Genomic DNA, 24412 nt, shown 5'->3' with positions numbered 1-24412 from the left:
TTTGGAATTTCTGAGCTCAGAGTAAGTCAACTTGGAGTTTAGAATTAGAATCAGAGCTTGTTGAACCTGCTTTTTGGAATACTTCTCTGGTCTTTGGACAAAGCCTAATCTTGACACTGATCCCTCCTTTGTCTATTCTAGCCTTCTACATACTTTGCAAGAACAGAGTAATTTCCTTTCATAGCTTGTTCTCAACACACCCTGAGAAGAACTTTCTTCTCCTGTGGTGTTCTAAGAACTTTTTTCTTGATTTGTCAGAAATTCAAAGTGGGCATGGTCAATGTGAAAAAACAGAGAACTTCCCAGGAGTTCAGCATTTGAGCTTCTCATAAAGTATGAAATGTCCTGACCAGAGTTAACTTGAGCACCACCTTGAGAAAACAACTTACTCTGTTCTCAAGGAATATGTAGCAGGAATCAGGATATATGTTGTTACCATCAGGATGCAGAAACAGTCGACCAGGAAGCAGAGCAAATGGACTCATAAGGTCACGTATTCTTTTAGCTTTGTAGCTGGAACACTGTCAGTATTTGTTGTCGTCGTCATTGTTTGGTTTATTTGTAGAATTACCTCTGGCTGTTAAATCCCTCCCCAGACAATTTTTGGTACAAATGCATTGAATTATATGAATTATGTTATTTCATATTCATTACATGATAATGTTATGTGCTTCACAGGCCCCTGGACTCATACCATTCAATTTCAAAAAAAAGAAAAAAAGATGGGAAGTTTTAAAATGTCAATGAAAACAGAAACAATTTGATTTGTAAATCTCATTAACTCATATTTTATTAACAATAGAACAAAAACATGTATCAAATGTTTAAGAAAAAGATCATGTTGAATCTGATGACAGAATCTCTAAAACACATCTCCAAAAAGGTGGGAATAAGAAACATCTAGAGGAACATTTTCCAACATGACTGGATATAAAAAGATCTTAGAGAAAGTGTCTGCAGGAGTTAAGATGGATCATAAGCCATGTCCATAAACTATGGAACAATTTCAGAAAAATGCACATCAACAACCAATACTATCTTCTATAGAACATACCAGAGGTGGGACCAAGTCAGTGTTTTGCAAGTCACAAGTAAGTCTCAAGTCTTTGTCCTCAAGTCCCAAGTCAAGGCTGATAAGTTTCAAGTCAAGATTGTCAAGTCCCAAGTCCTAAACTTTGAATTTCAAGTCCTTCGAGTCTTTTTTAACAGTAATAATATATTACATATATACATCACATTAATATATTACATTTAGATCACAGATCATATACACTTTTTAAATCTGCATTTATTTATCAAAACATGTACAAAATGTACAAAGTGCTGAGTAGGGGTGGGGATTGACAGGATTTTATCAATATCAATGCCATTGTCGATTCTGCTTACCAATCCAATTCCTTATCAATTCTTCTATCAATTCCTGAGTCATTTTTTGAGTTGGGAAAGAAAGTACTTGGACAGGTCATAGTGGAGCTTGTTTTACCACTTTCCAGATCAAATCATTCACAATTTCACACATATACACTACTGTACACACACAAAAAGAAAGTGAAAGACAATCATATTTTCCTGAACTGTTTAATGAACAAATGTAAATATTCTGAAAGAATGCTTTTAAAACATGTTAGAGTGATATGATCCAGACTGCTCAGTGGTGGCACTGATGAGTGACAGACAAATCACAACAGTGGCATATGGTCGCATTACTCTGTAAATCCTGTTTGTTGGTTTCCCTACGTGGCACTGTGCTTGGACCTGGTCCATACACTCAGACCCATGCATATCGCGACACGACGTAGGGAAAAACAGAAAACGTTGTGCTGGGAAATGAGAGAATCATTAGGAAGATTTTGATAATGCTGGAGGTGTACAATTCTGATGGAATTGATCAATTGGTAGCAGTTCTAAGTCGGAACCAGTTTTGGATTCCCCCCACTACTGCTGACAGGTCACACAAACACACTGAGGCAGCGAGAGAGAAAGAGGTGAACTGCGTCGCTCAGTGAGGGAGCTATGAAATGACTTGATTAGTACACTTTTTTAATGACACACTTTTTAATCTTAAGGTTTTGGGTAATGTATCAAGTCTTTTCAGGTCGTAAGGCTGAAGTCTGAGTGAAGTCACAAGTCATTGGTGTCCAAGTCGAGTTGCAAATATTTTTACATTTTATCAAGTTGAGTCTAAAGTCATCAAATAAAAGACTTGAGTCTGACTCTGGTCCAAGTCATGTGACTCAAGTTCACATCTCTGGAACATACAGAATTACACAGTTTGGTTATAGTTTGGAAATCTGAGATGACCTGTTGGCTGATGACACTTATAGTAGATGTGGGTGGGGTTTATATGACACTTAGTAGATGCAGGTGGGATTTTCTCTCCACCATGGCACTGTCCTCCCAGAGGCTTCACCACCATCCTGTAAACATCTGAAAACAACCAGCTCATGTTAAATAAAGAGCTACATAAAGTTCCATATCAGAAAACATCCAGGTTCAGTTTGGGTTTTCCCAGTTTGCTCAGTAAGTCTTGTCCCGTCTGAGCAGCCAGCAGTGATATCATGGCACCGCAGCCCGAGGTCACGGCCACATCGTATGGTGTCTCACTGGCGGCATTCCTCCGCCTCAAACTAGCCTTACAGCTGGAAAAACGAGGACAGATGAGAAGACAAAAAATAAACTCACCTGAATTTATTGAGGCAATTAATAGAAAACGAACAAAGACAAAGACAAACCTGTTCACACCAGATGACGGAACTGCACAACCACATGATGACAGCAAATACACCATGAAAACTTTACACCTTATTAAAAAATTTACTAAAATAAACTTTATAATGAAGTTATATTTACTTTAAGCATCAGATTTGTGTTCTTGCTTATATTCAGCCTAATGTCTGAAATATGTCCCAATACATTATTAACAGTAAAACAATATGCAAATTGCTGTTAGTAAAGTTATTTAAACCATGGAAACAACTCCACCCAGTGGAGTTTCATCTTTATAACCAGCTGATACCAGCACTACGGCCACCTTCCGATTTGGAAGGGAAATTACAACACTTTCTCAAAATGACACTGCTATCGTACACTCAAGTGCGAGAGCAAGAGCACATAATGCTATTGTCAGATACGGCGTACCTACATGACGCAGAGTTACGGGCAACCATAAATCCAGCTTTAGGGGGCGCCAGACAGATGATCACCCTAGAAGGACCCAAGGTGTGTTGTGTTACCTGAGCAGAACATGGGCAGACCTCAGGCCTCCAGAACCCAACATCGCCGCCTCGTGCAGAGCAGTGTTCTTCATCCTGACAAACAGAGCATCATCATCACCATCATCACCATCATCACACAGCGTCTCATCACGTTGCTGTTAATGTCTAAACCTTCTTACGGTTCAGATTGTTGGTCCACATTGGCGCCATACTGCACCAGAACAGGAAGGACGTCATGGTGACCATTGACCACAGCAACGGCCAAGGCGTGACGACCATCGCTGCTGTAGCAGGAAGGATCTGCCCCCTGGAGGTTAACAAAATGATGTACAATCAGAATGAATACAGTTTCCTTCAGTAGAAGAAAAGGTGAAAACATAGTGTAGAAGTACAACTAATTCACATCCACTGGGAGACGAAGTCGACCCCTTGTGTTCAGTTAAAACTGATTCATTCATTTGTTCCACAAAACAGAGTCAAATTGAGGAAACTGACAGAATCATGGTTTGTTGAATAATCCAATTTTCCACATGGTCGTTACGATGTGATCTAAATGGTTGTTTACTGTTGTTCAGTTGAACTCAGCTGTTCGTTACTGGTCCAGAGGAACATGGCAATGCAGAAACTCGTACCTGATCCAGGAGCTGCTGTATGATGCTGATCTGTCCTCGACCCAGACCCAGCTCCATCAACAACTGACTGTTCTTCACCTGCAACAATAGCAAATATCAGCAGCTCCCACCTGTCACCACATCCTGGCCCCGTTAGTGATTAGCGTGCTGTCATCCCAGGGCTAATATTTATAACAAAAACAATCATCTAGATTCTAGACCTTTACCTGTACAATGGACAAGTATCATATAACACCAACTAAGATTGAACATCAAGGCTAGTTGTTATGCCAGTTGCTATTCAGACAAAATAAATTAGACATGGGTCACGTAATGAACTACGTACATCTCACAAAATCATCTATGTTCAACTGACAAAATTCTGTGGCTAGTAGTAAAACAGCACTCTTGAGGCAGACAAAGGGTGATCTAGTAAACTAAACAAACATACACCTACATGACACAAACAACTGTGATTACTAGAGAGTATACTAAAATTTCTGCTAGCTAGCAAGTATTCAGGCATTGTTCATAAAATGAGTTCATAAACGAGTAAACACCACTACAACCAACAACAGATATTTGACAATATGACAGATATTTGTCATCATCACAAATACACTGAAATATATAGATAATGAAGAATTCATCTCAGCGATACAAATGCAACAACAACAACGCCAAGTCTTGCATCTGTTTAGAGCAGGGATGGGCAATCCTGGTTCTCGAGGGCCGGTATCCTTTATGTTTCCCTCTTCCAGCACACCTGAAGGTCATTATCAGGCTTCTGCAGAGCTTGATGATAGGCTTATCATGTGAACCAGGTGTGGTGGAAGAGGGAAACATCTAAAACATGCAGGATACTGGCCCTCGGGGACCAGGATTGCCCACCCCTGGTTTAGATGCTTCTTTTTCTTCCAGCTCTTACCATTCTGCAAAACTTAACCAAGGCAAACTCTTGTCTTGTTCCTTGTTTGGTCACTCACTCTTTTCTCTCTGCCGGCTTTGTTATGGTAAACGCCTGTGAAATAAAGGCATGGCTGGCTTGTGTTTACAGCTAGCTGGCAGTAGTGGGAAGAGGGAGGGCTTCCATTCTCCCCCTAAAATGCCATTTAACCTTCACAGGTAGCTGTTTAATTAAGGTAAAAATATTACATAGTTCTGCTTTAATATTAATCATTTAAAAAGCTGATTTTTGTAAGTGAAAGTGTAATATCCTGAGACCTCTTATACTATCTAGAGCAGTGGTTCTTGACCTTGTTGGAGGTACTGAACCCCACCAGTTTCATATGCGCATTCAGCGAACCCTTCTTTATTAAAAAATACAATATGATTTTTTTCAAATTCAAGACACAGGCATATGTTTTACTGGTGCACAAAATGAACCGTGCATTAACATCACTGTGTTCAAAGAACAAAACCAATACAGTGCATGAACTCACAAGAAATTACATACCTTTTCACAAAGACATGACCTTTTTTAATACTACCACACTGAAATGGTTTTAAGTTTTAACCTTATGTATTCCAATAATGAACTTATTGTATTTATGCTATCTATCATTTTAACACACACCCATCACCTAATTTCCATCAGGCTACAATAATAATGAATATTTACTGCAAATCAGTGTGACTTCTGCTGTTGCCTTTGAGAGACCAGTTCAGAAATGCGTGGCTTCACCTTGGCAAGTGCCACTCTCATGTCATTTTCACAGCAAAGTCTGTTCCTTTGTGTTGTAGTGCTATAAGCAACAACAATACACCGCATATATTGGATGTCAACCAGAGAAAGAGTCTCCGAAGCCGTTTGTTTACATACACAGACTTAGCCCGACACACACACCCGACTAATGAGTTGAGTGTGTGTCTTGACCTCCGCCGAACCCCTGAGACTGACTCACTGAACCCCTAGGGTTCGATCGAACCCAGGTTAAGAACCACTGATTTAGAGGGAGCTCTTGGCTCCAGGTGTGGGTTACCTGGCTGGAAGGTTATATATATAGGAAGAGCATATCATGTGCCAGTAAAAAGCCAACAAGCTATTTTTTGGTGTCCTGCGTCCTCCTTGATTTTACGGGGTTACAATGTTATATTAGCAGCAAGGATAATCTGGAGAAATGTTTTTGTGTTTTTTGCCCTGCTCTCTGGCCACTGTGGAGGGATTGATTGCTTGATTGGATGATTGGACTGCTGGTGAACAAAGGCCTGGGAGGAGAAGAAGACACATGCAGGTGAGATGGCAACAATAGGATCCCTGCCACCATTTGATTCAAATATGCAAGCTTGGGAGAAATATTGTGAAATAATGGAGCAGTTCTTTACTGCAAATGATATCACTGAAGGAGATAAAAAGAAGTCCATTTTGCTTTGTGTGGTGGGAGCACAAACATACAGTTTGATGAGAAACCTCCTCAGCCCTGCAAAACCTGGAGAGAAGACTTTTGCACAGTTGGTAACTGTATTAAAGAACCACTTTAACCCCAAACCAAGTGAAATTATACAGAGATTTAAATTTGATTCATGTATAAGAAGACACACCGAATCTGTGGCTGAATATGTGGCTGAATTAAGGAAACTGGCACAAGATTGTAATTATGGAGAGACACTTTCTCAAATGTTAAGAGACAGACTGGTATGTGGAATAAATGACGGCCGCATCCAGAGAAGATTATTGTCAGAGACCAATCTTACATTTGAAAGTGCTCTGTCTTTAGCCCAAGCCATGGAGTCTGCCAATAAAAATGTACAGGATTTGCAGGTGAAAGTAGGAGCCATGTCTTGTAATGCAGTGAGGACTGGGGGAGCAGAGAGCATGGGGCAGAAGAAACGAAGCCAGGGGGGAGCAGAAAAGGATAAAGACTGTTATCGTTGCAAGGGTAAACATGCACCTGAGGACTGTTGGTTCAAAAAGGAAAAATGTCATGCATGGGGGATGACTGGACACATAGCCCGAGCATGTCACAAAAAGAAAAAGTCAAATGGTGAAAAGAGAACTGACAGCAGACCCAAAGAAAGTGGAAGATGCTTCACACAGGAGAGAAAAGTGCATTATTGTTCTCCCAGACTGGCAGAAGGGAGCAATGAGGAGGAACAGGCCTTCTCATTATACAGCGTCCTGGGCAAGGATGAAGAAGAGGGGGCGCCACCCTACAAGATATGCATGACTATAAATGGAGAACCAATAATATTTGAAGTGGATACTGGATGTGGACTCACCATTCTGAATATGCAGACTTTCAAAGAAAAAGTGAAAAATACCCCTCCATTGAAAAATATTCGCCTGACGTTAAGAACATATACAAAGCAAAAGATAACAGTGCTAGGGAAAACGTATGTGAATGTGAAGTATAAACAGCAAGAGAAGATATTGCCCACTATAGTAGTTAAAGGCACAGGTCCAAACTTACCGGGAAGATGGTGGCTGAAGCATGTTAAGCTGGACTTGGGCTGAACTAAAGCACCTGTCACACCACCCACAGTCTCTGAACCTGGAGCAAGTGCACACTGCAAGCCACTCACAGCCCCTGACCCTGGAGAAAGTGCTACAAAAGCATGAGGGAGTATTTAAAGAGGAGCTGGGAACTTTAAAAGGTTTTAAAGCTACTATTCATGTACCTGATAATGCTGCACCTTGCTTTTATAGACCCAGATCTGTCCCCTATGCTATGAAGCCTAAAGTTGATGCTGAGATTTACAGATTATTAAAAGAGAACATCATTACTCCAGTTAAGTATTCTGAATAGGCCGCTCCTGTGGTTCCTTTGCTCAAATCAGATGGTGCCTGTAGATTGTGTGGAGATTACAAATTGACTGTTAATAAAGTTTCCACTCTGGAACAGTACCCCATACTCAAAGTAGAGGATTTGATGGCTGTGTTAGCTGGTGGGAAACAGTTCACAAAACTGGACATGAGTCATGCATATCAACAAACTCAAATGGATGATTAGTCTAAGAAGTACTTAACTATAAATACTCATTGTGGAATGTTTACATATAACAGATTACCATTTGGTGTATCCTCAGCTCCAGCTATATTCCAGAGAACTGTGGAGGGGGTTCTCCAGGGAATACCCCGTGTTGCTGTGATATGATATCCTGGTTACCGGGGCAACCAGAGAAATGCACCTCAGAACCCTGGATGAGGTGTTGACTAGGTTAGAAGATGCTGGTCTCAGATTGAAGAGAAGCAAATGCTTGTTGCTGGCTGATGAAGTTCAGTATTTGGGACATAAAGTGGATGCAAATGGAGTTCACACTGTGGAAGCCAAGGTAAAAGCTGTTGTTGATGCTCCCACCCCAACTTCAGTGACAGAGCTCAAGGCCTACCTGGGCTTGTTGAATTATTATAACCGCTTCCTGCCCAATCTTTCCACATTACTGGCTCCTTTACATCATCTGCTGAGGAAAGAAATGATTTGGAGTTGGGGTGACCGTCAAGAAGAATCATTCTGGAGGTCCAAAGATTTATTGAAGTCAGCTGATGTTTTAGTACATTATTCTGGAGAGAGAGCTTTAATATTAGCCTGTGATGCCTCACCATACGGCGTGGGGGCAGTATTGTCCCACAGAATGGAGGATGGAACAGAAAAACCAATTGGGTTTGTATCTCGCACCTTGACACCAGCAGAGAAGAAATATTCACAGTTAGATAAAGAAGGTTTGGCTGTGATATTTGGAATTAAAAGGTTCCACAAATACCTCTATGGCTAAAACTTTACAATTGTAACTGACCATAAGCCCCTAATCTCCCTGTTTAATGAAACTAAACCTGTTCCTCAGATGGTGTCTCCATGTGTTCAGCATTGGTCTGTATGGCTCAGAGCTTATGAGTATCGCATTGTATACAGGCCTGGAAAGCAGCATATAAATGCAGATGCTCTCAGTAGGCTTCCCCTGCCACAGACATTGCCTGCTGAGGAAGATGAGGATCTGATGCTGATGCTGGATGGAATGGATGATGCACCAGTGACCACAGGAAAAGTAAGACAATGGACCACCAAAGATGCGACATTGTCCCGTGTGCATGAGTATATGCTGAAAGGATGGCCTTCTACAGTGGAGCCTGAATTCATGCCTTACTTCACCCGACGCATAGAGCTCAGTGTGCAAGATGGATGTGTTCTGTGGGGAGCTCGAGTCATTATTCCTCAGAAAGGAAGAAAAACACTGTTAAAGTTGCTGCATCAGTCCCACCCCGGGATGTCTAGGATGACGGGGCTGGCCCAGTCATATGTATGGTGGCCCCAGATGGACCAGGATGTTGAGAGGGAAGTAAGCCAGTGTGATGCATGTCAACAGAATAGCATGTCTCCCACTACAGCACCCTTACATCCCTGGGAGTGGCCAGAGAAGCCCTGGACTTGACTTCATGTGGATTATGCTGGTCCACTTTTAGGTAAAATGTTTATGGTGCTGGTTGATTCCCATTCTTAATGGATGGATGTATATCCAGTGACTACAGCATCCTCTAATGTAACCATTGAAAAGCTTAGACAAAGTTTCAGTGTCCATGGATTGCCACAGATGTGGTGAGTGATAATGCTACCTGCTTTACAAGTGCTGAGTTTGCTGATTTCATGTCTAAAAATGGGATAAAGCATGTAACTTCAGCCCCTTTTCATCCTTCGTCAAATGTATAGGCTGAAAGAGCAGTTCAGACCTTTAAAGAGGGGACAAAGAGGATGCAGGGGGTGAGTGACAGCTTGGAAGCAAAAGTGTCCAGATTCTTGTTTAGTTACAGAATCACTCCACATTCTACTACAGGCTTGTCCCCAGCTGAAATGCTGATGTCACGGAGGCCCAGGTCTGCCTTTGACCTGTTACTCCCAGACTTAAAGTCTAAGGTGGAAATCATTTGTTAATCATGGAAAAAAAAAGTTAATCATGACACACACACCAAGCTCAGGAGTTTTTCCACCAGGGGATCCAGTTTTAACAAAAATCTATGGATATGGTCCCAAATGGATCCCAGGAACAATTGAGAGCTGCACAGGTCCACTGTCATGTACAGTCTTCATTAGAAATGGAAAGGTTGTGAGGAGACATCTTGACCAAATCAGGAAGCGAGAGCTAAGTGGCAATTCTGATATAGAGCCTAGTACACCTCAGGCTGTGAGCATTCCATCCCCTGTGATGCCAGAACAAGTGCAGTCCCCTGAGGTACGGCCTTCGGACTCTCCAACCCATGTGGATGACGCAGAGAGTGATCCACCAATGATGGAACAGTTAACACCACTGATGCCGGAACAAGTAACACCACCCTTAAGGCGCTCTATTAGAGAGAGGCTCCCTCCTAATTATGATAGGCCTTAATTAAACAGTAAAAAATAATAATAATTTTTAAAATAAATAAGTAAATAAAATTATCAGCTCTGCAGAGGATACTACTGTTGATTAAATTTAGCTGCTAAAAATTATTCTAAGTAAGTAGATATGAATGATTTAGTATGTGTATTGAATTTTAAGTTCTTAAACTTTAAAATTTAAAATAAACCCAAATTTATGTTACAAATAGTTAAATTGAAGTTGAGTTCAACTTATAAAGTTAAGTAAAATGTATTTTATGTACAATGCTGAGTAATTTGTCTTATTTTCTTTTGCAGTGTTGTCTGCAGACCTGAGAAGGGAGGGATGTAATATCCTGAGACCTCTTATACTATCTAGAGCAGGGGTCTCAAACTCATTTTCTTTCAGGGGCCACATTCAGCCCGATTTGATCTCAAGTGGGCCGGACCAATAACCTATAAATAATGACAACTCCAAATTGTTGTCTTTGTTTTAGTGCAAAAAAACCCCCATTAAATTATGAAAGTACTTACTTTTATAAACTATCCAAACAAAAAAATATAAATAACCTGAAGAAACTGAAATTTCTTAAGAAAAATAAGTGCAATTTTAACAATATTATGCCTCAACTTATCATTTCTACATGTGCATTATGGATCAGATCTACAAAGACACTAAACATTTAGTAACAGGCAGAAAACTGTTAAAACTGTGTTTAATTTTCTTTAGACCAGGGGTCTCAAACTCATTTTCTTTCAGGGGCCACATTCAGCCCGATTTCATCTCGAGTGGGCTGGATCAGTAAAATAATAGCATAATAACCTATAAATAATGACAACTCCAAATTTTCATCTTTGTTTTAGTGCAAAAAACCCCCCATTAAATCATGAAAATACTTACTTTTATAAACTTTCCAAACAAAAAAAAAAATTCAAATAACCTGAAAAAACTGAAATGTCTTAAGAAAAATAAATACAATTGTAACAATGTTATGCCTCAACTTATCTTTCATACATGTGCATTATGAATTGGACCTACAAAGACACTAAACACGTAGTAATAGGCAGAAAATTGTTAAAATTGTGTTTAATTTTCTTTAGACCAGGGGTCTCAAACTCATTTTCTTTCAGGGGCCACATTCAGCCCGATTTGATCTCAAGTGGGCCGGACCAATAACCTATAAATAATGACAACTCCAAATTGTTGTCTTTGTTTTAGTGCAAAAAAAAACATTAAATTATGAAAGTACTTACTTTTATAAACTATCCAAACAAAAAAATATAAATAACCTGAAGAAACTGAAATTTCTTAAGAAAAATAAGTGCAATTTTAACAATATTATGCCTCAACTTATCATTTCTACATGTGCATTATGGATCAGATCTACGAAGACACTAAACATTTAGTAACAGGCAGAAAACTGTTAAAACTGTGCTTAATTTTCTTTAGACATTTCAGGTTGTTCATATTTGTTCAGGTTATTCACATTTTATTGTTACAGGATAGTTTGTAAATGTAAATATTTTCATAATTTAATGTTATTTTTTGCATTAAAACAAAGACAAAAATTTGAAGTTGTCACTATTTATAGGAATAGTGTAATATCATTTTTTTCACATCAAACCAAGAAGAAAATATGCAGTCATTATTTTTTGTAGGTTATTATGCTGTTATTTTATTTGAGATAATAACGGTCTGTATGTGAAACCTGAACTAAAATGAGTTCAACAGCCTTGACTGTGGAATTTTTGCACTTTGTTAATTCATCCCACGGGCTGGATCAGAACCTTTGGCGGGCCGCATTTGGCCCCTGGGCCGCATGTTTGAGACCCCTGATCTAGAGGGAGCTCTAGGCTACAAGTGTGGGTTACCTGGCTGGAAGGTTATATAGGAAGAGCATGTCATGTGATTCTCTCTCTGTCTGTGCTGCATATCATGTGCCAGTAGAAAGCCAACAAGCTATTTTTTGGTGTCCTGCGTCCTCCTTGATTTTACGGGGTCACAATGTTATAGAAAGGTAAAGAAACCAGATGTTACTTCTTTTTTTTGTGATGACTGTGTTAACTTAGTCTTACCCCCAGTTTGGAGATCTGGTTTGGTTTCATCGAACCTGTGGACGGTCCACTTCCTGTTGGACACACCAACACCACCCTGTAATTATTGATCATCTCTTCATTTTTATGTTTGTCTGATGTCATCTCTTACCGAGGTGATCAGCTGATCGCTCAGTGACGCTGCTCAGTGTCTCTGATCCAGCAGCTTCACCTGCTGGTGTGACGTCTTCAGGACCTTTAGGATCCACCTGAGACCATTCCTCACTTGTAACAGTGATAAATACAGATTTACTGATAGGTTAAGAGAAAGTTGAAGTCCTGCCCCTTCTGGTGGACCACTTGAGACCTTTACACCTAAGACCATGTAGTCATCACCTCAGTTGCTACTCCTAATGTGTGTGCTATGTGCTAATGCTAGGTACTGTGCTTGTATTTGGGTGGGTAAATTGCAGATACCAAATTTTCCTACTGGGACAATAAAGCAAGTTTACCTCAACCTTTAAACATGAAACCAGATGAAGAGAAGAACAACCAAGACTTGAAATTGGCGACATACATTTTAGAACCTGGACGTTGTTAGCAAAGGTTTTACCTGTTACTTTTACCACTGTCTGTTTTAAAGTCATGCTATCTTTACTGATACTGGATAAAACTGAGTGGACTTCAGAACCTTCGTCCACCGCAGATGGATACAACGGTCCTGAACCAAGTCCCATGTGGTCTTGGGGAGGGGGCAGGTCTTCTCTTTACAACAGACCTGTTTGTCTCTAGATGAGGCTGACACGAAGCTGATGGTCAGACTGACTTCGCAGCAATCCTCCTGAATGACAGCAGAAACCAGCTGACAGGAAGTGATGAAGAGAAAACACAGTGTCAGATTTTCATGTTGACAGTTTGTATTTTGCAATTTGATGTGACTAGTGTACCCTGCCTAGACGAGGTTCTCCCAGCAGCGCCCTGAAGGGGGCATTGTTCTGGGCGTAGCTCCTTAGGTGAGCGCACATGTGGTCCAGCTGCTTCCTCCAGTAACCTGAGGGGAGACAAAGGTCAAAGCTTAGAAATCTCAGACATCACTAACACAGTATGTTACCAGCATTACCTCTTCCAGGGCTGATGGCGGTCAGTGGCGGTTGGCAGCCTCTGGTCGATTGCTGCCTACTAAGTTGTACTGCCCTCTGCTGGTCCTTTGCCTGGAGCTCAGTGGCTGATGGGTAATAGAGTCCCACAGTCTGTGTGTGCTGCTCCACAGTAGGAGGTACTAAAATCACACTGTGGGAGGGATCAGAGATGTGCGTGGCCTTCAAGCTGACACCATGTGACTTCTGTCTTGACCCCTAAGCAAATAGTGATGAATCAGGTTGTTTTGCATGAAGTGTGAGTGCTGTGTGACGTCAGCACAAAACTAACCTGGTTGGCAGTTTCCCCTACAGAATGTATGACATCACTATGATATGAGGGCGAAGCCTCCAAAAAGATGCCACAGGTTGTACAGTAGGAGGCATATGGGTGTCCAGTTGCTCCGCAACGCCAACATTTTGCACACCGTACTGCATGACCAGGCTACAAACACACACATTATTCAACTTCCACAATGCTTAAGACTGCCCACAATGAAACAAAAACAAACATGTAAACAGTTAAAAACAATAAGACACAATCATCAACAAAGATAATGGAAAAAAAAAAACTAAAACCCCAAAGGTGTTTAATGATACCTAGTGGTGAAGTTACAGATTTCTCCTCATTAGAGCCAGTGTTTGTTTGATCTGTTTATCTGATTGGCGACTCGTGTTGATGTGTTTATGTATGTTGATGTGTGTTGGCGACACGTGTTGGCATGCGTTGGTGTGTGTTAGCATTTTATGTACATATGGTGTACATGTTGATGATGTAGATGTTTTCAGGTGAGTCCAGGTGTTGCTTCACCTTCGAGCCGCACCAGTCACAGTATCTGGCATCGCTGTGGTTCTTACGTGTGCATCTGGAACATGACAGTGTCCTGCCATGTGCTGAAGGGACAGAGGGGACACTGTTCCCCATCATTGACTGTAAACACACACACACACACACACACACACACACACACAGTCTTAGACTTTGTGATGGACTCGTTATGTTGTGGTGAATGTCCACAGAAGGCATCCTCACCGTCTGCAAGCGATGCTCACACGTCAAACAGCTGGAGACATGAGCTGGATTCATATGACCACAGGAAGCACAGGTCACAGGGTCCTACATGCATCAACACATGGAAATCAGCACACACCAGATTTAATTCTACAGAGAAGAAACCACAGAATTCTTTCCATGTTCTGCTGAGGATGATTCTGGATCTTCAAAGAGCAGACTGATGTTCACCATTTGAAGATAATTTCACACTCAGCTAGACTTTACACTTTACTGTCTTCACCACTGACAGATCTTGGCTTAATTTTTCCACAGTGGGAGTGGATGGTGTCGCCACATGCATCTATATTAATGCATTCAGATGTTTGCTACCTGCAGGTGGAGGCTGCGCTGTGATCGAAGCTGTTGACTGATGGAGGCATCGCAGATCAAACATCTTTGAGTGTTGACAGGAACCTCTGAGTTACAGAATACGCAACACAGCGTCTGAAGCACACAGTGAACAAACACAAACCCTCAAATGCTCAGCCTCAACTCAACTGAACACAACCTCAAGTCAAAAGCAGTACCTGTCCTCCATCAGCAGGGGGCAGCCTCTGCTCAGGTAATGCAGGAACCACAGCGCCACACTGTGGACAGAACCGAGCAAACGGATCCGAGGGACGGAAAGCCAGACACTGAGCACACCTGTGGAGACAGATTCTGTTTTTTTTTTTGTTTTGTTTTGTTTTTTTACAGATCTTGCATTGGTTTGTTTAAACCTGGTTTACATCCTCAGCTGTTTAGAACTAGCCTTTGATCAGGTTCATCTTTAATCCAGGCTAAATGATAAATGACTGTTACCGAAGAAAGTCAGTCTGTCGTTGGATCCGGGTCGACTCTGTGACACTCAGCTGCTTCAGGGCGCTCTGACCAACAGAAAACAGGACACACAACTAAATAACAGCACTCTCAGATGAGTCATGCATCAGGTGTATGTTTTACCTGCAACGCCTCTGTCCGACATCCCAGATGACCGTCCAGAAACCGAGGACCTGACAGGACAGAGGGACTTCCCACTATCCCCTGCTCTGAGATACACAACAGGACACAGGTTCAGATTGACCAATCACAGCTTTAGGTTGGAATAAAATGGTGATGGCTTATTTTTCTAGTAGCTAAAAAAGTAAACTTTGTTGTTAATTTTGTATGAAGAGTCTGTTCTCCTGTGATTCATGATTTTAGTGTTTGGTGTCTCTACTGAGTCATAACTGTTAGTGATGGGCGATTTGTGAATGAATCACTCAAGAATTGATTCATTTAAGTGAACAAGTTAAATTGATTTGAGAACGTAACTGAATCGATTTAGCAGCACTTTGCTAAGATTGTTATCTATTCATCATATAAACTAGTCGGAATCACTCATTAAGTCGGGGTCAGAAGTGCTGTGATGCACCATGGCAAGATCTCTGATTGTACCATAAGACTACTTGCTGGCAATGGACAGACCAAGCCAAGGTAGTGAACCACTGAATGAAAGGGTGGCCAAGTAGGGCTGACAACCAGCAGGCGGACGTGCTGTGTGACTACTTGTCGGCAATAGATGGGTCAAGCCGAGGTAGTGAACTTCTGAATGAAAGAGCAGCCCAGTATGGCTGAATTGACTCGCTGAATCGTTCATGAATCAGTGTCTCACTGAATCATTCATGAATCGCTGAATTGTTCACAAATTGATGACTCGCTGAATTGTTTATGAATTGATGAGTCGCTGAATCTATTGAAACACTGAATGAGACTAGATACCCCTACCATAAGAAGACAGAAGATAGATAGATAGATAGATAGATAGATAGATAGATAGATAGATAGATAGATAGATAGATAGATAGATAGATAGATAGATAGATAGATGAACTATTGTCAAAGTAGTACTACGTTGATATTGACCCTTTGCACCGACATCATAGTTATCACATGACTAGGGGTTCAGCGCCATGGTGGATGGCAAAAGCAGCACAACAAACAAACGAATGAGCAACCGATTATGGCTACCAGCACTGAAAATAAAGTTTTGGAGTTGTCCTGTGAAGTGAGTAACCTTACTGGACAGCAGAAACAATGCTATTTGGAGAAGCTAGTGATAGCAGGGCTAGCTACTGACCCTTCTCCCTCTTGATGTGTTTACAGATCTTGCAAAATCCTCCAGTGTACCGGAGTTTCAAGCACACGATCTGTCCCTTTCTGTTCTAAATGGAGTGTCCCCATGCACAGATGCTGATCTAAAAGCATACAAAAGTCTGGATGGTTACCAGTTCTTAGTCTCAGGTTAGATTACCGAGTCGCTGTACTGCGCTCACGGCAGAGGAATGTATCTCATAATGGTAAAGGAAAGATACAGCTAACGTTAGCTAGCTAGCTGTGTATGTTTTTAACATGTTTCCCCCAGCATGCCATCAAAACTCAAATAGACTGTAACCAAAAGCAGCTCTATTTAACTAACATTGTATAATAATGTTAGTGGCTGTCATAAGTAGATTACAGTATTAGCTCTGTTGTTGAAGTGGCTGCCTTTCTACTATCTACACACAGTAATATGTACAGTTCCACCACTATAGCATATAGCACAGCATAATGACAATAACAGTATTTCATATAACATAGTGTAGCTGGTAAAAAAAAAAAAAAAAAGGCAGCCACTACAACAGAGCTAATATTGAAGGCTACTTATAACAGCCACTGGAACATAGTGGCTCACAGTAGTTAACCCAGTCTAGCCACCTAGCTAGCGTTTGGTGGAGCTAATATGCTATCAACACAAACAGAGCCTGCTCTATCTGTAACATCAGGTCCATCATATCCAGGCTCTGTCTGTAACCCAGCTGAAACCATGGGTGTCTTTGAAGAAGGATGGGACTGCTGTGTGCAACCACTGTATGTGTAAAGCAGGGTTTAAAACGAACAAAAACGAGAACGTTCAGATCAAATTCTATATTAGCTGATTTGCTGTCCATTGTGCAGTCCGGCACTTCCGCCGTCCGTCATGGCGCTTGCTTGCAGCGCGAACAGAGCATGACATAAAGTGCAAAGGGTCTATACAAGTGGAAAATCTTTATTAAATTTTGTAATTTTCTAATTACATTATTCATAGATCGCCATAAAAGAGAGATATTAAGGGTCAGACCTATTGCCATTTCTGCCTGCCAAGTGATGTAGTGGCTTAGGCATACGCTTGGCAATTTTCCATCACATCCTTTTTTTTTGATTGGTGAATCAAAGGAATCGATTCTGAATCAATTTACAACAGATGGATGAACCGAAAGAGTTGAGTTAGTAAAAAGAATCGAACTTCCTATCACCAATGTCTGTACAGTGATTGCTCTCTACTGGTCAAAACCTAGCTACTACGTGACATAATTTCATCATATTACTTTTCAAGCGTGAATCATAAAGTTTCTTTCTCTTCACTATTTTATTGTCTGAATGTCAGTGAACATATCGATAAATAATGTTAGATCCAGGTAGAAACTGATTTTTGACCAGACTGTAAATAAATTCAGTCCATTTATAGTTATGTAAAACAGACATGACTTTAACTCACACATGGTCAAGGTAAGATGTTGAAACTACACTGAACAAAAATATAAACGCACCACTTTTGTTTTTGCTCCCATTTTTCATGAGCTGAACTCAAAGATCTAAAACTTTTTCTATGTACACAAAAGGCCTATTTCTCTCAGATATTGTTCATAAATTTGTCTAAATCTGTGTTAGTGAGCACTTCTCCTTTCTCCTTTGCTGAGATAATCCATCCACCTCACAGGTGTGGCATATCAAGATGCTGATTAGACAGCAGGATTATTGCACAGGTGTGACTTAGGCTGGCCACAATAAAAGGCCACTCTAAAATGTGCAGTTTTACTGTATTGGGTGGTCCAGGGGGGTCAGAAAACCAGTCAGTATTTGGTGTGACCACCATTTTCCTCGCACAGTCTTCTTCATGAATTCTCTGAAACAGCTTTGGAGATGGCTTATGGTAGAGAAATGAACATTCAATTCACAGGCAAAAGCTCTGGTGGAGATTCCTGAAGTCAGCATGCCAATTGCATATTCCTCAAAACTTGTGACATCTGTGGTATTGTGCTGTGTGATAAAACTGCACATTTTGGAGTGGCCTTTTATTGTGGCCAGCCGAAGGCACACCTGTGCAAAAATCATGCTGTCTAATCAGCATCTTGATATGCCACACCTGTGAGGTGGATGGATTATCTCAGCAAAGAAGAAGTGTTCACTAACACAAATTTAGACAGATTTGTGAACAATATTTGAGAGAAATAAACCTTGTGTGTACACAGAAAAAGTTTTAGATCTTTGAGTTCAGCTCATGAAAAATGGGAGCAAAAACAAAAGTGGTGCGTTTATATTTTTGTTCAGTGTATTTAACCCATGAATCATTTTGAACCAAACACAGATTGATGAGGTTGATTGATGATGAGCAGATGGTGATGAAATGATGAGTTTGGGATGAATCCACTGCTGTTGATCTCAGCAGAGGATTCATCACTGTTCGGAGGAATGAGATGAAGATGAGATGATGACCTGGAAGCTTCAGACCGGCGCCAGTAGAACCTCCAGCAGAACCTGATGGATGCTGGAACACCGAAAACACACTGATTAGTGCAGGACTTCATGAGACAAGGGGCGTTAGAGAGAACAGGCATGATGTGGTTGAAGGTCTGGATACTAAATGTTCTCATCTTTAAAATGTTCACAGCCGAAGAAATAGATAATTATCAGATCATTATCATTTTCTCAGTTTAAACATTTAATAGCTATATTTTCTGTACGCTATTATGAATAAAATATGAGTTCATGACATTCATACATTCTTGGCTTATTTTCATTTTACAGTGTCCTAGCTTTTTTTGGAGTTGGATTGTATTTTTTGTCTGTGCTGATCTCTTGGTCAGGTCAGTCATAGCAAAGAGATTCTCAATGAGGATTCACATGGTTCAGATCAACTAGACCCAGATGAGATAATCTATCACCTGCTGACTGGATTCATCAATCGACCTTTGAGTCTTTAAATCCATGACAGAGAAGACCTTGGTCACGGTGGAGCTCGCTCTTCCATCTCTAAAGAGAGGGACAGACAGACAGCCGTCCATGCTAAGGTCAGGTCCATTCGCTGACTGTGATTGATGTACATGAAGAAATGAACACATTTAAACCAATAATCCCAGAAAATCTGTGAACATTATGAACACATTTCAAACCCTGGCTCCACCTCCTTTGTGTCCAGGTGAGCTCACCTGCTCATGGCCACCGCCCTGACAGACACACGTCCTGGTGGCAGAAGGATGGGCTCCTTATACTTCCCTCTATCTGCAGACAAACGTTGTGTTGCTGCTGGCTTTGACCCATCCAGAGTGAAGTAGATGGTGACGTCAGGAGTCTCTGCACCAGAGATTGGGGATTCGAGTGGATTGACATGACTCAGTCAAGTTTAAGTCACTAATTTGAGTACTTGTGACTTGCTTGAGTAACAGTGATAAAAGACTTGACTTAGACTTGCATGAAATGACTCGACAAGTCATTGCTCTCTTGGTTAATATGTGAATGATCAAAAATATATATATTTTTTCAATCGGATGTTTCCTTTACATGTGGGCTAACCTGGCAACCTGTAATATAATCCCATTCACTTTGAATGGGAGAATGGGGGCTCCGCTGGAAACAGTTTCAGAAGCCTTAAAGATGATTTTGGACACAGACTCCGACAATTCAAGATACAATGAAACTTCAGAAGAACTTTTTAGAGACAGAGAAGGAGATGAGGGAGATGGCGGAGAGACACCTACAATCACAGACAGGAGGAAGATATAAGACACATTTATAGTGGACATTCAAGGAGAAGACGACAGACAACCAGACTTGGAACAAGACAAAGGATGTCTAGTCTTCATCTTTTAGACAGTGTGAGTTCAGATAATAACACTGTGGACACAGATGTTGTACTCAGCTCCCTAATGCCAGCAGTGACAGAAGTAAGACATTGTTTTATTTGGCTTTTATATGAAATAAATGAATATATTCATAAATCGATAAATAAGTGAATTAGTGGGTATGGGTATGACCAAAAAGACTTGCACTGGCTAGCAACTCATTGTAAAACACTCTGGCGGGGAAAGAGTTAATTGGCGTTAATTCGGCGAACTCCGCCCTAAAACGGTCCTGTCCAATCCTTCATTAGCAAATGTTACTAGGGAGCGGAACCTCTGACAAACAATTAGCACTGAGTAAGATGCTGAAGCGGTGTACCCATGGAACCTGTAATTTCGACAGCAGATATCCTGAATGTTTAGAAGGAGGTGTTCTCTTCCACCCATTCCCAAAGATTAAAACTCAACTACAGAGATGTCTTCTGTGGATTAAACATTGTGGCAGACCCCACTATCAACATCTTTGAACCATGTTACTTAAAGCTAGCATTGTTCGTAGTAGCTAGCATTTAGCCTATCATCCTTATCTTAGCTAGTATTTATTGTTATTTGTACTCTAATGAGAGAGTGATCTCATGAAATCGCGTTGTATGTCACGCCAGTTCTTATGGCATTTAGCATGCTGTTGAATATCACGTGAAAAGTTGAAAATGCATACATATGTATGCATTTTCAACTTTTCGCGTGATATTCAACAGCTTTTGATCATGTGTCAATTTACAACGAGATCTCCGATTCACATAACCCTAACCCTGGATGGTATTTCACACGGTGTGAACATACACACAAAGAATTTATAATGCGTACAGATAACATAATACAGATTACAAAAGTCATGAATCATGATATCACGTTGTCTAATGAGGATGCTACAGCTTTTCAATTAGAACAAACATAATTAAGATTTACACAAAATCTTACCCAGCAGTGCAAGAGCAGGACTGGTCCAGAATGACTATTACTCCAAAAAGCATCACTGACACTTGAGGATACAGCTGCCCATGCCATGCCAATCAACTTTCACAGGAGTTTCACAGAATGTGCAACAATAAATAAGAGTCATGGATTTCAAGAACCAGTTCATTAACGTTCCTCTATAGAATGCATGGTTTAGTTTTAAGAAATGTCATTATTTCACAGAGTAGAAGACAGTTTTTACTTCAATGCGTTGCATTTTCAATGTAAATGTATTGAGAGATTCTGAAAGCTTGTCGGACGTAGCAACAGTAACTAAGGGGGCGGGGCCTTACCGATCGGTAAATTGGCGTGTTATCTGCAGGCATTATAAACTTTCCACGTCTATCTTCATGCCACATCATATACCACCCCCAGGGATTAGGGTTACGGTTAGGATTAGGGTTGGAGGTTAAATTATGTGAACTGGAGATCTTGGCGTAAATTGACATGCGACCAAATGGCGTTGAATAACATGTGAAAGGATGACAATGGTACGTATAGCACGCCACATGCCATAAGAACTGGCATTACATACACCACGATTTCATGAGGTTAGTCTGTTCCATCTGTATAAATCAAAAGTGCCAAGAGCTCACTGTTGGCATTACAGACCACATCAAGACTGAATCATGCTGACATTTTAGTTTTAAATTGATCCAGCTGATCAAATAACGGACAATTTGACTAAAATATGGTATGTGAAATTAGCAAATTCAGTGGACAGATTCTAGCTAATGCTAGCTCCTATGTCTGCATTTCAATGTAGTTTGTTAGCTGCTTATTACCTGCCAATATCTGCAGCTCCATGGTTATGAAATACAGGGCTAATGTGTATCTAATACATGCATGCACACATAAGCTCATTCACGAATACTAACAAATACTGACGACAGCAATCTGTTTCTATTTCTCTCTCTGACACACAAGCACACACACTCCTATATACTCTCTCTCTCGTGCGCACACACACACACACACACACACACACACACACACACACTACACTCGCTTGTCTACACACACACACACACACACACACAACTCCTCATACAGACACACACATTTACAAATACTAGGCCTAATTACATTGTTTTTTATATCTCTCTCTGACACATGCACACACACTTCACTATCCGCTCTCACATGCTCTCTCTCTCTCTCTCTTTCTGTCTCTCTCTCTTTCTCTCTCTCTCTCTCTCACACACGCACGCACACACACACACCTACACACACCTACACACACACACACACACACACACACACACACAAATACTAGGCCAAATTTTATTGTTTCTATTTCTTACTCTGACACATTCTGTCTCTCTCTCTCTCTCTCTCTCTCTCTCTCTCTCTCTCTCTCTCTCTCACACACACACACACACACACACACACACACACACACACACATGCATACATGCTTAATCATGACACAAACACTAAGTTACATTTAAGGTTTGTTCTCACATAAAAGAGTGAGGCTTCTTTGAAGGAGTGATGGACATAGAAGTCGTACTTGTTCAACTTCATTCTTTGATGCAATGTTTTTTGCAACATATTGAAATATTTGTTGCAATTAAAAGTCGAGAAATTTACGACAGATGTCTTCCAGCTTATTCTATTTCTATGACTTGACTTAATAAAAATGACTTGAGATCTGCATATGTGTGATTTACTCTCATCTCTGCTCTGCACCAAAACACACCAGTCACACACACCTGTTACAGCTCCACCAATCAGAGAGCAGAACACTGACTCACCTGACTGGATGGACACAGGCGTGCTGGTGTCAATGTGGTTCTTGGCTCTGTTCATCTGCAGGTGCATGATGGGAATGATTAGCGGAGCGGCCACAGATCCTGCTGTCATGGTAACAAACTGACAAACACAACGACAAACACACTTGTAAACACCTAACACATCTGCAAACAAACACATCTGTAAACACCAAATACACTGAATAAGGATAATAATAGATTGGATTTCTACAGCACTTTTCAAGGCACTCAAGGCTTTATATTTTTCATCCATTATTCATTTACTCTCACTTTCACACACTTTTTGTGGTAACTTCCATCTGTATCCACAGCTGTCCTGGGGTGGGCTGATGGAAGCGTGCATGGCTGCTAAACAGCCCCTCCGACCACCACAAGACATAGTCATACACCTGAGGGGTGTTCCAGAAAGCGGATTGTGTGAAAACTCCGAGTATGCTTATGTTCACCCTGAGATGAGGGAAACTCAGGGTTTTCCGTGCCAGAAAGAGATTTAAGCCAAACCCTGAGTCTGTCACCATGGTAGCTTACTCCATGAACATAACCTGCTCGCTGGCAGGTTTTCCATACAACGCCCCATATGCACATGTAGGCTAGCCTATGTAAACAACAAACACATCTGTAAATGATACAATAGAAATACTATACAAATGATAAATATGTCTGTGAACAATATTATATGTGGGCTATATTTATTATTAAGATTCAACCATATGTTTAGTCTTTTATGGTTGGGACAAATCAAACAATCGTTTATTGACTTATACTACTGAATACGACAAACCTTGTTCCATTTAAATCCTTGTGTGGATGTAGGCAATGTGTAACTTTTAAACAGCCCACTAAAAAGTAGGAATAAGTAGTACAAAGTACAGATCAGAGTAATAAATACTGTATCAGTGCGTTTTACCTCTCGAAGCTTCCGCTGATTTAGTTAAAAGGTCGGAGGTTGTTGATGAAATTTGCCTGCGCTTCAGCTGTTTACAAAGCCGTCTCCATAGCAATGAGTCCAGTTCAGCGCATGCGCTGGGGCCTGACCGTGGGGGGGGGGGCTTTCCTCACGCGATTAACCTCCAGTAACAACCCCCAATAAAAATAAAAACACAATATATAGGGTAACATTGAGAAAGAAGAATAAATAAATACATAAATAAATACCACACGAGAGAAGCTGAAGTCACATGAATACAGGGCATATAGTAATGGGTGGTTCATTAATAATCCACGAAGCATTGAATAATTAAACCAAATAAAGATGAAAACTAAACTAACTAACTAACTAATTGAACTTTAAGTAACGCAATACACAACGTAAAAAAATAAAAAAGCAACCTAAATCTTAAATCAAATCAAAGAAAAATATATAATTTGTTCGTAGAAACAATGCGCCGCTCTTTTAATTATTTAAAA

General features: G+C 40.7%; 1 protein-coding gene across 1 annotated transcript; it reads right to left on the bottom strand.

Annotated features, from left to right (window-relative positions):
* Positions 1 to 672: 672 nt before the first annotated feature.
* Positions 673 to 24034, bottom strand: dzank1 (double zinc ribbon and ankyrin repeat domains 1). The gene is made up of 22 exons (XM_030133628.1): positions 23913 to 24034; positions 22988 to 23105; positions 19584 to 19728; positions 19320 to 19407; positions 18871 to 18922; positions 15280 to 15365; positions 15139 to 15203; positions 14865 to 14982; positions 14668 to 14781; positions 14317 to 14400; positions 14095 to 14214; positions 13576 to 13728; positions 13268 to 13502; positions 13095 to 13198; positions 12926 to 13009; positions 12320 to 12416; positions 12190 to 12242; positions 3848 to 3925; positions 3395 to 3522; positions 3234 to 3308; positions 2245 to 2639; positions 673 to 1041 (listed from the first exon to the last, which is right to left on the bottom strand). The coding sequence occupies exons 2-21, from the start codon at positions 23094 to 23096 to the stop codon at positions 2477 to 2479; spliced, it is 2151 nt and encodes a 716-aa protein (XP_029989488.1). The 5' UTR covers positions 23097 to 23105; positions 23913 to 24034; the 3' UTR covers positions 673 to 1041; positions 2245 to 2476.
* Between the last annotated feature and the right edge of the window lie 378 nt (positions 24035 to 24412).

Source organism: Sphaeramia orbicularis, chromosome 1, assembly GCF_902148855.1.
Source record: "Sphaeramia orbicularis chromosome 1, fSphaOr1.1, whole genome shotgun sequence".
Taxonomy (NCBI): Eukaryota; Metazoa; Chordata; class Actinopteri; order Kurtiformes; family Apogonidae; genus Sphaeramia; species Sphaeramia orbicularis.
Note: the sequence above shows the minus strand (reverse complement) of the source record. Positions and strands in the feature narration are given on the sequence as shown.

What these genes read in the sequence shown, in the direction of transcription:
- dzank1 (XM_030133628.1), bottom strand. Translation starts at nt 23,096, where the DNA reads ATGACAGCAGGATCTGTGGCCGCTCCGCTAATCATTCCCATCATGCAC. An exon ending in AGGGCGGTGGCCATGAGCAG is followed by an intron (nt 19,408 to 19,583) that starts GTGAGCTCACCT and finishes CCCTCTCTTTAG; the next exon opens with AGATGGAAGAGCGAGCTCCA. An exon ending in GTGGACCAACAATCTGAACC is followed by an intron (nt 3,309 to 3,394) that starts GTAAGAAGGTTT and finishes TCTGTTTGTCAG; the next exon opens with GATGAAGAACACTGCTCTGC.